This window comes from Lissotriton vulgaris, chromosome 8, assembly GCF_964263255.1.
Source record: "Lissotriton vulgaris chromosome 8, aLisVul1.2, whole genome shotgun sequence".
In the NCBI taxonomy this organism is placed as follows: Eukaryota; Metazoa; Chordata; class Amphibia; order Caudata; family Salamandridae; genus Lissotriton; species Lissotriton vulgaris.
In genome coordinates, this window is record NC_141696.1 from 572,683,895 (window position 1) to 572,697,908 (window position 14,014).

Genomic DNA, 14,014 nt, shown 5'->3' on the forward strand with positions numbered 1-14,014 from the left:
TTGGTTCTGTGAATCGCTCCTTTTATACAGTTTTTACCCATAGGATAACATTGAACACAAAAGTTTACAACCCGATTCTCACCATTATCCCCCAGAGGGGTCGCTTTGGTCACTTTGAAACACATCAGGTCCGGAACATAAGTGCGGAAACATTTGGCGGTTCCCAACTGTAAAAACCATCTTCCCACCATTAGTGAATTCCAATCAGCAGTAAAACAGATCGAAATAGGAACAAAGACAGGTGCAGAGGAAGACGGAGACAGTGGGGAGATTGGAAAGGGTGTAAAAGGGGAGGTAACGGGAAACACGAGATACAGGCATCAAAGGGACGTGCCTAATGAGATGCACGACTGAGACAATAAGTCCGTGCGGCAAGATGAGCCTCAAGCGGCGCCATCTGCCTTACAGTAGCAACCCCCTCGTCATAAAGACACTCACAAAGAACATGTGTCTTCCGCAGATATCTTGGGAGTCCCAGGGTCGCGAAGCGGACAACGTCCGTTCGCTGGCTACTTGAGGGCAAGAGACAAAATGGATGCCGTATCTAAGATGGAACCCGTGGGTACAGATGAAAAACCCACATAACAAACGAGCGGTTTAAGTTAGCACAGCGAAACTGCGCACACTTACTAAACTCGTCATTTGCGGTTCAGAGATACCAGACTCGACTATATTCGTGCGAGTCGAAAACACCACTTACAATTGTCACGGACCCTCACATACGGGGGGAACACCATGTGTCCCCCTGCATGCATCCCCTGGCACAGAGGCAACAGTTGGCCCTGTAAGGCACCCTTAGTTTTAGTAATTAGACCCTAAAAGTTATAAGAGGAGTAGAGGAAAAGGTTGGAATCTTTATGAATACTGCAAGATAAGCACATTTACTTTAAAGGTTCAGTAAACATGAGCAAAAGGTGTAAGCATTGCATATTTAAGCCTGGTAAGACTGGTTCTAGGAAGTTGTAGAACTTATTAGTAATGCTGGTTTGTTAGGGACTCTAGAGCCCAGATTTACTGTCCTTCATGCAAGGAAGTGCTTACTGAAAATATGGAGCTCTAATTTGCACAATAGGCAGACAATAGAGAAGCGCCAGGTTTAGGAAGAGTGAGATATCTGCCATTGATATCATCAGTTGCTCTTGCAATAAATCTGGCTGTCCTACATCATACAGAGCCATGGCATGCAGGCAAATCTCCACTGTGTTGCATAGATTTTTGAATGAGAGGTACATCCTCTGGTACTGATATATATATATATATATATATATATATATATATATATATATAACACCAGCACAGTGGTCAGATATGTAAGATGTGTGCTTTAGTCTAGCAAACGTTAAATGTAGGTTTATTAGGCAAGATACTGCTTGGCTCCTTGCTTGTGCCTGCTCTTCCTTGGTGTTAGGATTTGGGTAATAGGTAGCTCGTACTCCTAATAAAAACACTAAGATTTTTGTGCTGGCTCAACTCATACATGCATACATTATTGTTATTGTTAGGTAATTTTATATTGCGCACAGCTGTCTCAGTGAAGGGTCGTCCTGGCGCTTGCAGCAGTGCCAATTGAAAGCAAGGGCTAGATCGTATGGAATAGGTAGGTCTTGATAGCCTTGCGGAAGGACAGCCGGCAATCTAAACGCCGGTTCTGAACAGGAAGAGAATTCCATAATCTAGCGGCCAGATATCGAAATTACTTGCCCCCCGCTTTAAGGCGTTTCACACTGGCGACTGCTGCAAGGGATTGCTCTGACGAGCGTAGCTGGTGAGTAGGGACATAGGGGACTAGCAAATTCGACAGGATCTCAGTGAAGGACAGCTTTAGAGTCTTGAACGTAAGGCATAGAGATTTACATTTAATCCTTTGGGGCATGGGTAACCAGTGAAGGGGCCGTAATGCCCCTGACGCAGAGCTGGTCCTAGGGAGCCTCATTAGTTGGGAAATTGTGCGTAGAGGCTTCGGTACAACTCGATGGACAACTTTCAGTGCAAAATAGTTTTTGCAAGTGAACGTTGATCCATGGCTGATGTTTGTGGCATATTGTGATGCTTTGTGACACTTTTCATCACTTAATATTAGAAGAGTGCCAGTGTAGCTCCTAGGAAATCTGACCCTAGCAGTGTCAACTGGTAGTGAATGAGAGAAGGTTTTGGCAGGCAGGTATAGAATAAGAGACTGTAGAAAAGGTGAACATTTGTGTGGTGGCTCATTAAGTTATAAACACACTGAAGAATTAACATATCTTTGGCTCCCATTCCATAGCCAGATGTGTCATAGAAGAGACTGGTTTTAGACTTAATGAGACAGATTACGATGCAGCCTGGAAACTTTCCGGGCCACACCTCGGTTTAATTTCCAACCCACGCATTACAATGCTGGTGGTCGGAAATTAAACTGGCCATTTATTCCGGCTAGCTTCTGACAAGCTCAAGGAGCCCGTTGGCCAGTGAGAGGCCGGTTGTTATCCCTAAGGACGGCCGCCCCGCCCTTGGGATTATGATACTCAGTCTCTGGCAGGCTTTCCATGTGGGACCCCCTTGCCTCTGCAGCCTCCGGTTTGGGGCCGAGTGAGATATCTGCCAATGATATCATCAGTTGCTCTTGCAATACATCTGGCTGTCCTACATCATGCAGAGCCATGGCATGCAGGCAAATCTCCAATGTGTTGCATAGATTTTTGAATGAGAGGTACATCCTCTGGTACTGATTCCTATATATATATATATATATATATATATATATATATATATATATATATATATATATAACACCAGCACAGTGGTCAGAGATGTAAGATGTGTGCTTTAGTGTAGCAAACGTTACATGTAGGTTTATTAGGCAAGATAGTGCTTGGCTCCTTGCTTGTGCCAGCTCTTCCTTGGTGTTAGGATTTGGGTAATAGGTAGATCGTACTCCTAATAAAAACACTAAGATTTATGTGCTGGCTCAACTCATACATGCATACATTATTGTTATTGTTAGGTAATTTTATATTGCGCACAGCTGTCTCAGTGAAGGGTCGTCCTGGTGCTTGCAGCAGTGCCAATTGAAAGCAAGGGCTAGATCGTATGGAATAGGTAGGTCTTGATAGCCTTGCGGAAGGACAGCCGGCAATCTAAACGCCGGGTCTGAACAGGAAGAGAATTCCATAATCTAGCGGCCAGATATCGAAATGACTTGCCCCCCCGCTTTGAGGCGTTTCACACTGGCAACGGCTGCAAAGGATTGCTCTGACGACCGTAGCTGGTGAGTAGGGACATAGGGGACTAGCAGATTCGACAGGATCTCAGGGGAGGACAGCTTTAGAGTCTTGAACGTAAGGCATAGAGCTTTACATTTAATCCTTTGGGGCATGGGTAACCAGTGAAGGGGCCGTAAGGCACCTGACGCAGAGCTGGTCCTAGGGAGCCTCATTAGTTGGGAAAATGTGCGTAGAGGCTTCGGTACAACTCGATGGACAACTTTCAGTGCAAAATAGTTTTTGCAAGTGAACGTTGATCCATGGCTGATGTTTGTGGCATATTGTGATGCTTTGTGACACTTTTCATCACTTATTATTAGAAGAGTGCCAGTGTAGCTCCTAGGAAATCTGACCCCAGCAGTGTCAACTGGTAGTTAATGAGAGAAGGTTTTGGCAGGCAGGTATAGAATAAGAGACTGTAGAAAAGGTGAACATTTGTGTGGTGGCTCATTAAGTTATAAACACACTGAACAATTAACATATCTTTGACTCCCATTCCATAGCCAGATGTGTCATAGAAGAGACTGGTTTTAGACTTAATGAGAACGATTACGATGCAGCCTGGAAACTTTCCGGGCCACACCTCGGTTTAATTTCCAACCACCGCATTACAATGCTGGTGGTCGGAAATTAAACTGGCCATTCATTCCGGCTAGCTTCTGACAAGCTCAAGGAGCCCGTCGGCCAGTGAGAGGCCGGCTGTTATCCCTAAGGACGGCCGCCCCGCCCTTGGGATTATGATACTCAGTCTCTGGCAGGCTTTCCATGTGGGACCCCCTTGCCTCTGCAGCCTCCGGTTTGGGGCCGACGGGGAACCTATGGTGCACCCCTGTTCATCCCTGCTCTGTGTGGCAGGCAACACCAGGTGCTTGTCACACAGTGCAGAGATGAACACAGACTCCCATTCCTCTATGGGAGCTTGTGTTATGGCCGGTGTACGAGCTCCCATAGAGGATCTGGGGTATGTGACCGAACAGTCATAATGAGGCGGTCGGGACTGCCGACCATAGGTTGGTAGGTCCAGTTTCCGAGACGTGTCGGGCAGACGTAAGTCCACCCAACATAATATTAGGCACCATGTGTCCAGTGAATAAATTGTGAAAAAACAGAGAATTCCCCTTCTTTTGTTGAGTATCATTCAAATTGGTCTGAAGGTGTGTTTGTTGTGCATGCATGCAATCACAATGAAGACATTCCTCAAAAGTGAATCAAAGTCAGATAAGGATATCCAGAGCTTCTATTAACAGATAAGATGGTCCAATTAACCTAATGGGAAAAACCAAACTATCTAAATATGGTAAACAATTTTGACACACATCACTTTGCGACCCGAGGTTTAATGGTTTGGAACAGTGCACTACCAGACTGGTACAATAGGGCATCTAATTAATTCTGGGGAGCGGGCATGAGTTTGTTTTTTAAGGACTCTGTTCAGGATCTGAGGTGGCAGCATAGAATGTCCCAGAAAATTAATTTTGTGGAGTTGATATTTAGATCATTAAGGAGTGGAGAACTTATATTTAACCTGAGCCCAGGGTGGTTGCTGAGAGCCCATTTCAATGTTGATCATGAGTAAGACAGAGCCAAACGTAACAAATTTCATATGGTAGAGATGGCATGTGTGAAGGAAGATTCAAATGAGGCCTTCCCATGCCTAGCTTTCGATTATTTTCAAATGCCTCACCTATATCTTACTGAGGGCAGAGATGTGCTAAATGTTTGTGTGCTTGAAGAAACACTGTGATTTTAAGTTTGCAGCCACAAAAACACTAAGACTTTTTTGACAATGAGCAAAAACCATTTTAGGAGTTAGTAAAATTGTACACATTCCACAAATGCATTTTTGAATGAATCCCAGTTTGGTATTTGGAAGCAGTGTATTTTGGGCATCTCTTCCAAATATTAAATCGTTATCAGATGCATTACTAGTTTGATACCAGAATTTACCTATAGCAAACCACTGAAAAGTTACAACCTCCAAGCTGGGGTGGTAGTTGATTTGGAAAAGGGAAAGAATACCCCTTGGACCTCATCTCCTTTCTGAATTTAGGAAAAAGTTTCTGGGTAAGTAGGAAGTGGCCCAGCAGACCACAGCCAAATCTACAACTCTAGGAATTTGAAAAAACAGAAAAAATAAATAAAATAAAAAGCAGTCCTCTTTCCTTTAAAACAAAAAGGAGGCTGCTTTTCTGAAAAACAAGATACTTTATTTTAACTCAATAACAGACATCGGAGTATGCTGACCCATTCAAGCTACCATCTCTGTGATTGTGGCCAATCGCTTTGAGCCACAATGTGGGACTTAACATATGAATATTAATTAAGTAGGTTTGGTTACTACTCAATCTGATTCCATATTTTGCAAACCAATTCATTAGTACAAAGGAAGGTTTGTAAACAGGTTTCTGGTCCCAAATTGTGAGCGTTTAAAAAAAAAAATTCTAGTAGAAAATTGGGAATGTGTTTTTCAACAAGAAAGTTAGGATTTCAGGCCCTGAGTCAATTTCATTCATGCATAAATTGGTCGAACAGAGACTCGTCAGTTACTTCTAAGAGTTTTTTATCTCTTCTAGATGCCACCTGTTAACCTAATTCTAACATTTTTTCTTCCAACAGAGAAAATTCTGGAATAAATATCAAGGTAAGAGAAATATGCTACTACTAAAAATAGTTTGTTTAAACCAAACGTTCTGCTGTGTGCTACATTTGGACTGAGAAGTGCCATTGCAGTATATGGGTGACCCTGCTTTTGAGAACCAGGTATGCAACCTCTTGAAGGAAGTGTAAACAAATCCCACTTATGAGTCGGACATCACACATTAGTGTTGAATAAGAAAAAGCAAGTTGCCTACCCATATTATTTTGCCTATGAATTATTCTGCATATATATATACATATATATATATATATATATAATACCAGTCCTGATTTCGAGCATTCAAAACAGGCGCTGACACCGTGGGAGCGAGCGTTCTGTCAAAGAGAAATATTTATTCCATGATGATTAACTATGACGCATATCGGTGGACTAAACCACCTTGCTCATATATATATATATATATATATATATATATATATATATATATATATATATATATATATATATATATATATATATATATTTATTTATTTATCATTCACAAGAGCTCCTGAGCTCAAAGACGCAACTCCACGCAGGAAATTCCAACAGAATGATTTATTCATGGAAGTGGCACAGCAACCCGATCATTTCCAAATCCCTTAAGCGTTTCAGAGAAAACCTTCTCTTTCCTCAGAGGGTGTGCAGAATGGAAAGCCGAAAATGAACTGCGACATTTATTACCCTTCAGGTGTGTGCTCCCCAGTGAGCAGCATGCCGGGAGTTGCAGTTCCAATTCTTACCCATCAGTGGGTTTCCTGTGTTTTCCAAATGTTCTTTTATCTGCCGATTTTTGTATTACAACGTTTATTTCACAGCCCTTCAGTGGGCCACAGGCATGCTGGTCCACTCCCCAATTCGTGTTCCTCCGTGCTGTATCAAGGCTGTAATTCAGTTTGCAGCCTCGCAGACCTCAGTCCGGTGTTCATGGCGGTGCAATCTTCCACGGCCGGAGCCGCCTCGTTTAAATGTCATTCACAAGAGCTCCTGAGCTCAAAGACGCAACTCCACGCAGGAAATTCCAACAGAATGATTTATTCATGGAAGTGGCACAGCAACCCGATCATTTTCAAATCCCTTACGCGTTTCAGAGAAAACCTTCTCTTTCCTCAGAGGGTGTGCAGAATGGAAAGCCGGAAATGAACTGCGACATTTATTACCCTTCAGGTGTGTGCTCCCCAGTGCGAACTGAAGAAAGTGGCGACGGAGAAAACACAGACTCCATCAGCCAGAGAACTAGAAGAATTGGTGTGGAACAGGAAGCACCAACCACAAGCTTTAAACCTCCCTCAACATTCGTACCAATAATGCCATATGATGCGATTGATGCCTTCTCGGAGGCAGTAATAAAGGATTTGGTGAAATTCAGATCACAACAAAGAACTTTGATCAGAAAGAGACCCAACATGTCAATTGAGCAAAGAGAAATCCTTAAAACTTTAGACAACGATCCGGATATTATCTGTAAGCCATCAGATAAAGGTGGTAACATCGTTGTAATGTCAAGAACACAATATTGCCAAGAGGCATTGAGACAATTAGAGGACCCAATGTCATATGAGAAGACAACTAAAAAGATGTATGATGAAAGTGTCATAAAATTTCAAACACTTGTGAATAAATGGCACAATAACGACATGCTGGACACTGACGAGTATTTCTTTTTGAAAAATAATAATCCAACTGTGCCCACCTTCTACCAGTTGCCTAAAATACATAAAGACAGTAGTAACCCACCTGGCAGACCAATAGTCTCCTCAATAGGAAGTGTCTCTGAAAATATGTCTATCTACATTGACCACTTTCTTTTTCAGAGTGTCTCACAATTAAAATCGTATATTAGGGACACTAAAGACTTTGTGAACAAAATTGAAACGGTACAGTGCAATACTTCATGCATATTGATAACCATGGATATTACCAGCTTGTATACAAGCATTGATCACAAACAGGGGCTATTGGCAATGAAATATTACCTTGAAAAGAGACCAATGAAATTCGCCAAACATAGCCAAATGTTGCTTGAATTCATTGAATTTTGTTTGTTTAACAACATTTTTTTATTTCAAGGACAACTGTACAGGCAAGTCACTGGGACGGCGATGGGAACCTGCTTCGCCCCCAGCTACGCGAATTTATTCGTAGGCTGGTGGGAGGAGCAGGTGGCCCGAAGCCCAGAATTCCAGAAATGGAATGATAATCTTAAAGTCTGGTATAGGTACATTGATGACCTTTTTCTAGTATGGGAGGGGTCAATGACTTCAGCAGAAGAGTTTGTGGCATACTTGAATTTGAATGAATTAAATCTGAAATTCACCGCAGATATCAGCTCATCAACTGTGAATTATTTAGATCTGAAAGTAAGCTTGATGGGTGGAAGAATTGAGACAGAACTGTTTAGAAAGACAACTGCCGGCAATTCAGTTTTACATGCCGGAAGCAGTCATCCCCCGACCCTAATCAGAAGTATCCCTTACGGAGAACTTCTTAGAATAAAGAGGAACTGCTCAAGAGAAGCAGACTTTGCAAAAGCCGCAAGGGAAAGCATAATGAGATTTCAGGCCAGGGGATACAATCAATTACTCCTGGAAAAAACTCTAAAAAGAGTAGAGAGAATCCCTAGGGAACAACTTCTAAAAGAACAAACGAAGAACACAAAATTGAATTTGAATGAAGGGAAATTCAGATTGATAACTACTTTCTCAGAAGATTCTAATCATCTGAGAAAGATTCTAAAGAGAAGTTGGCATATCCTGAAAACGGACCAGGTCATCGGAAAAGAGATTCCAGCTTTTCCATTAATCACCTTTAGAAAAGGCAGGTCCATCAGGGATAAAATTGTACATAGCCATCTGCCAGACAGAATTACAACAACAGGCAGAATTAAAGACATGCCAGGATTCTATCCCTGCGGCAAATGCAAGGCCTGTGAGAGAAGTAAGAAAAGAACTACATATGAAATACCAGGGTCAGGACAGAGCAAGAAAATATCAAAGTTTCTCACTTGTAATACCACCCATGTTGTCTACTGCCTAATGTGCCCGTGTGGCTTGAAATACATAGGCAGCACAGTAAAAAATGTCAAGCTACGCATATTAGAGCACCAACGTGCCATTATGAACAAGGATTTCAACTATCCAGTAGCAAAACATTTTGCATCAAGACACAATAGCAACAGGGAACTGCTGCAATTTTTTGCGCTGGATCAAGTACCAGTGGATCCCAGGGGTGGAGACAGGTTGCGGAAATTAAGAAGACTTGAATCCCGCTACATAATTGACCTCCAGACTAAGGCCCCCCTGGGATTGAACAGGAATGAAGAATTAGCTTCCCATTTAGGAAAAGCCTAAATTCTGTAATGAGTTCACCCCGTGAGCTATGCCGATCCACGGCTGAATAACTTACACCACACACGAAAGAGAAATTTAGTTCACACTAAATGTGATTACTTTCATAAATGTAAATATTTAGGATGATAGGTTGAAATGTATTTTACAATGCCTTTCGTGAATGTGTTTTTCTTTGAAATGTAAAAATTAAGAGTAATGTACTAAATGAAACTGTTTATCACGGTGGTAAACGTCAGTCCTCTTTCTATGCAGATACAATAAGACGCTGTAGAGCTTTAAAACTTGCTTCCTTCCGTGTCAATGGTAGACACTGACGAAGGAGAACCGAAACGCGTTTGTCTGCCGAGTGTGCTGATTAAACTTATTGAACACTTTCCCTGCGAGTGCCGTTTCTCTTTCTTCCTGAAAGACAAAGAGAGAGACAGAGCTGACATTTTTTGACGTGGGGCACCACCACGAGAGGCACCCGCCTGCGAGTGACCCAGACCTTCGGTGCAACGGAGCTGGAATATATATATATATATATATATATATATGAAGTGTGCTTCTGAAACACTCAAGCGCCCCATTGCTTTCAATTGAACAATTCTTCCATTAAATTTATATAATACAATTATAAAAATGCACGCCACAATGTTTAAAAAAGAGATGCCGTCCTGGGGGAACACTCAGTGACAGTGGGCAACCTCTGTTTGTGCTACACTAGACCTGCCCTAAGCTTTAGAGATTTCATTTTGAGTTTGACGGCTAGTAATAGAAGGTCAGATGTGTAAAGCATTTTTGTGGTCACAAATACTCCAAATAGGAGCTTGTGACTGTTAAATTGCTTTTTTAGTTGGTAACATTTTTCTAACTTAGAAAAATGGGTCTAGTAATTAATATCACTATTTGAAATAAGTGTGTTGTAGTTATCCCTTCTAAATAGTGATTCCTATCCAAATAATCCAGGGACCACTGCCAAATCTAAAAAAACCAATAAAACTTTTTTTAAACAGTAAACATTTCGTTTCAAACGCAGTCCCTTTACCTCTAAGAAAACCCGGCTGCATTAAAAAAATGTTTACTTTATTGAAAGGCAATCACATTCATGGTGGTCAGTCGGCCACTATCCCTGCAATGGCCTCCAATCATAGTGAGTCGCCATTTGGGACCTACCTCAATAATATTCATAAGATTTGAGGGTTAAGATATAAAGGAGAAGAAAATGGGACATACTTCATTGTTTGTTCAAATGGTGTAAAATGAGGAAGTTATATTGTTCACAAAAATGGATGCAAATTTGTTCAAAAAGAAACAATATTCAGGCAATATTCGAACACTTGGGGCCTATATGATGACATCATAAAGCAAATAACATAAAGTCCTAAAGTCCTAAATGAGCTATTTAAAGGCTTTTATAGCATCTTAATGATAAGGTGATTTCATCGAAGCCACTTTACTAATTATATTTAAAAAACCTTCTGAGCCTAATTTGGAGTTTGGAGGCGGGTTACACTGTCAAAAACATGGCACATCTCCAGTTCATATTTTTACTAGTATATCATATCCTATCACATTTGTAATGAGGGGAACAGGATATCCATCACATTTGTGACAGGGTACCTGTCCACCAAACTCTAAATGGCCCGCTAGCATTGCTGAATTCTATTCTACCTTTTATAAGGCCTACTTGTCACATTCTAATTAATTTGAAGATGAGGTTTTCAAAACTAAAAGCTACACTTTTTGTAACTATTATGCAATTGGTATTAATTAATGTTATTGGCTAATAATTCTAGTAAAACGACACATCTCTACCAGGTTTAGGAATACGGTATAATCATACCCTGTAAAACGAACTACTCTAAGGATTATTAGTAATGTAAAAATGGTCATGTAATTGTAATACTTTAGGAGAACATAAATCAGAAAAGTGTAAGTAATATACCTAAGGAAGAACCATCTGGACCAAGGGACTTCCCTTTTGCAAAGGTAATTAATTAGACAACTTCTTCTAAGTATAAATGATCTTCAAAAGAGGAAATATCTAGTGGGGAATATTAATTTATTTGAATTTTAAATATATAAATATTAATTTAATCTAGAGAAGGAAAAGATTCTACAGATTACAATTTAGAATAACAGTTTAGGAAAAAGGCAGCAATATCTCTAGGAACTTCCTTTAAGAATGTCCATCATATTTTTAACTGATTGAATTAACATAAGTGTTCTCTTTCTGAACAATTAAGTACTGAACCAAACATTTTCCCACAATATTTTAAGACCACAGTAGATTGCCATAACTCTATTTATATTATCAATTGTAGTAATATATATCCTTTAGTACGGAAGAAATAAACTTCCATCTGTTATAATCCTTTCTTCGAAGTAAGAGATCAAAATCTGAAAAACTGGTGCATGACCAGAAATCTAGATGGGACTGATTTCAGAATGTAATATATTAGTAGTAAGATGTTTACTGGAAAAATATAATCCAACCTACAGTGAGAATATGGACAGGAGGATAAAAATGTAATGTTTTTAAGTCAGGAGGGCAAATGCTCCAAGAATCCCAGAAGACTCTATGCATTATAATGGTATTAAACATTTCTTGCATTTTATTAGTCAATGCATGTTTATTATAAGGTTATGAGGCTACATTAGCATATGAAGTTGGCAGAGTATGCCCAGACGTGGGTCCCTTGCTCGCTTTGCCACTGGATTCAAGCTAGCCTGACTGATGAGGGGTGTTACCCCAAAACCGGTTCCTGGATACTTGTTTCTGGTCCAGGGAAGACTTTGCTTGGCAGTTCAGGCTGGACAGCTCCCATGAGGCACAGGGTTAAGACTAATTTGCATATAGCTGAGTCTGAACTGGGGTGGCAAATTCAAGCTAAAGAATGATGATGGATTCAACCCAGATTGGTGACTGGGGGTAAGTGTCCGAAAAGTTTCAGCGCTCCACACATCAACTCCTTGTGTTTCCATTAGGAAATGGCTCAGACCTCTGTAGCATGTGTCTAGTTTACAAATACCTTAAATCAATGCTGAATTTCTTCAATATCTTTTACAATTGCTCAGTGAGGCCCCCTGCAATGGCAATACATTTTGGGTTTTGCCATGATGCAATTAAATAAAATAATTAGTTGAGACCTATTGAGTGCTGCATTAGGATGTGATCCTCACCAGACTAATGTTTCTCAAAATTATGCTGTCAGAAACCCTGGCAGAAAAAAATCAAGTATGAATGAATTCGTTTTTATTAACTGTTCGATTAATTAAAATCATTACAGTAAAAGCAAAAACGCCATTAGAAGAGAATCATAATTGAACTAAGCAGTTCCTCCCTCCTGCCCCCAGCACCCTCCCCTACTCATCCATATAATAGCTTTGAGCTCAGCTGTATGACCTTAGGCACGTTATACAGTCCTCATTGTTATACAAAATTCATTTTGATTAAAAGCAAATTGTGAAAAATAGAAAATCAAACTTTTTAAAATACTCAGACTTGATAGTTCAGATTAAAAGAGCTGCACTCCTCGGTGCCTGTTGGGGACCAGAATGCTTGCTGCAGCAAGATTTGGCATGTCATGTCAGTTACAGGAGCAGGATTGCGTTCCTGTGAGTCCTTAAAGGCAATCCTGATCAGGTGCTTGAATTTCCCAAATCTTGCTAAAATCATTGTCTTTGATTTGGAAAAGCATAATGCTGAGGCTTCTCTGCAGGTCTTTGCTCCATTGACAGTACAGATCAGACGAAGGAGGTGCTGAAGTTCATTATTCAGTTTGGGGCAACAGCACAAGAGGTGCTCGCATCTTCTCTCCTATATTTTCAGACCATTTTATCCTCTGGAGGACTTTATGCTTTTTGTCCCCTCTTGACTCTCCTAATGATTGAAAGATTGTCGCTTTTGGTACTTCAAGCTGGATCACAGCTCTCAGGGGCATGCGGTCACTTTAGGCCCTGTCCTTGACTTCGAAATCTTGCAGTCTGGCTGCGATGGATTCACTGACTATGATGTAGTCAATTCTCGAGATATTCACTTAGGGTTCACCCATGCCTTTAGGGTTTTGGCAGTCATTGGCTACAAGGAGCTGTGGTTGAACCCTTTTCTGATACTTAATAATTCCATGCTTTATAGTAGATTATCGTTTTGGTCAAGGAGCAAGTATATAGCTAAATACATAATTAGCAGCGGAATACTGGGTAGGGAAATAAGAATAGGGTTCCAACTCGCCTTTTCATAATATGAGAGATATTTTGACAGAAAATATAAGAGAGCGGGAAGGTAGGTCTGTGTATTCCCCTGGCGATATTTAGAATTTTTGCAGAGTTGAGGATGAGATCAGAGTTCAGATATCCTTTTTTCTATGGTTCATGCAAGCTTTCATAAAAATAGCTGCCAGCATTCTTTTTTATAATGTAGCAGCACATGAATGAACATGGCACTTTTACTATGTAAAAAAGTTTCACATATGTTTGTAACTTTTGCGACTAGCTAGTTAATTGTTTTCTAAATGGAATATTTATATGAAATATCAGACGATTTACATGGTTTGCACTGTGCCTTCCTCTTGCTAAGCGAGTTATCACTGTTCATGAAGTCTAACATCTGGCTCATACAATACGTGCCTCTATGGATACATGATACAGGGAAATGGTTAACTAAAAAGATTCCAAAGTTCAAACAGATGATACAATAATACATGATATAGCATATGGATCGATATAGGATTGTGTGAGAAGGGCAAGGAAGTACAAGGTCACAAGGACCTTAGGATAGTGATTGGGGATGGAGAGTGATA

General features: G+C 40.5%; 1 protein-coding gene across 1 annotated transcript in view; it reads left to right on the top strand.

The window, feature by feature from the left end:
- LOC147697733 (coagulation factor X-like) overlaps positions 1 to 14,014 on the top strand; it is a 239,371-nt gene that overhangs the window by 34,318 nt on the left and 191,039 nt on the right. The window contains exon 3 of the mRNA XM_086934405.1: positions 5,859 to 5,883. Within this exon, the coding sequence (XP_086790531.1) occupies positions 5,859 to 5,883 (25 nt within the window). The remainder of the gene's footprint in view (positions 1 to 5,858; positions 5,884 to 14,014) is intronic.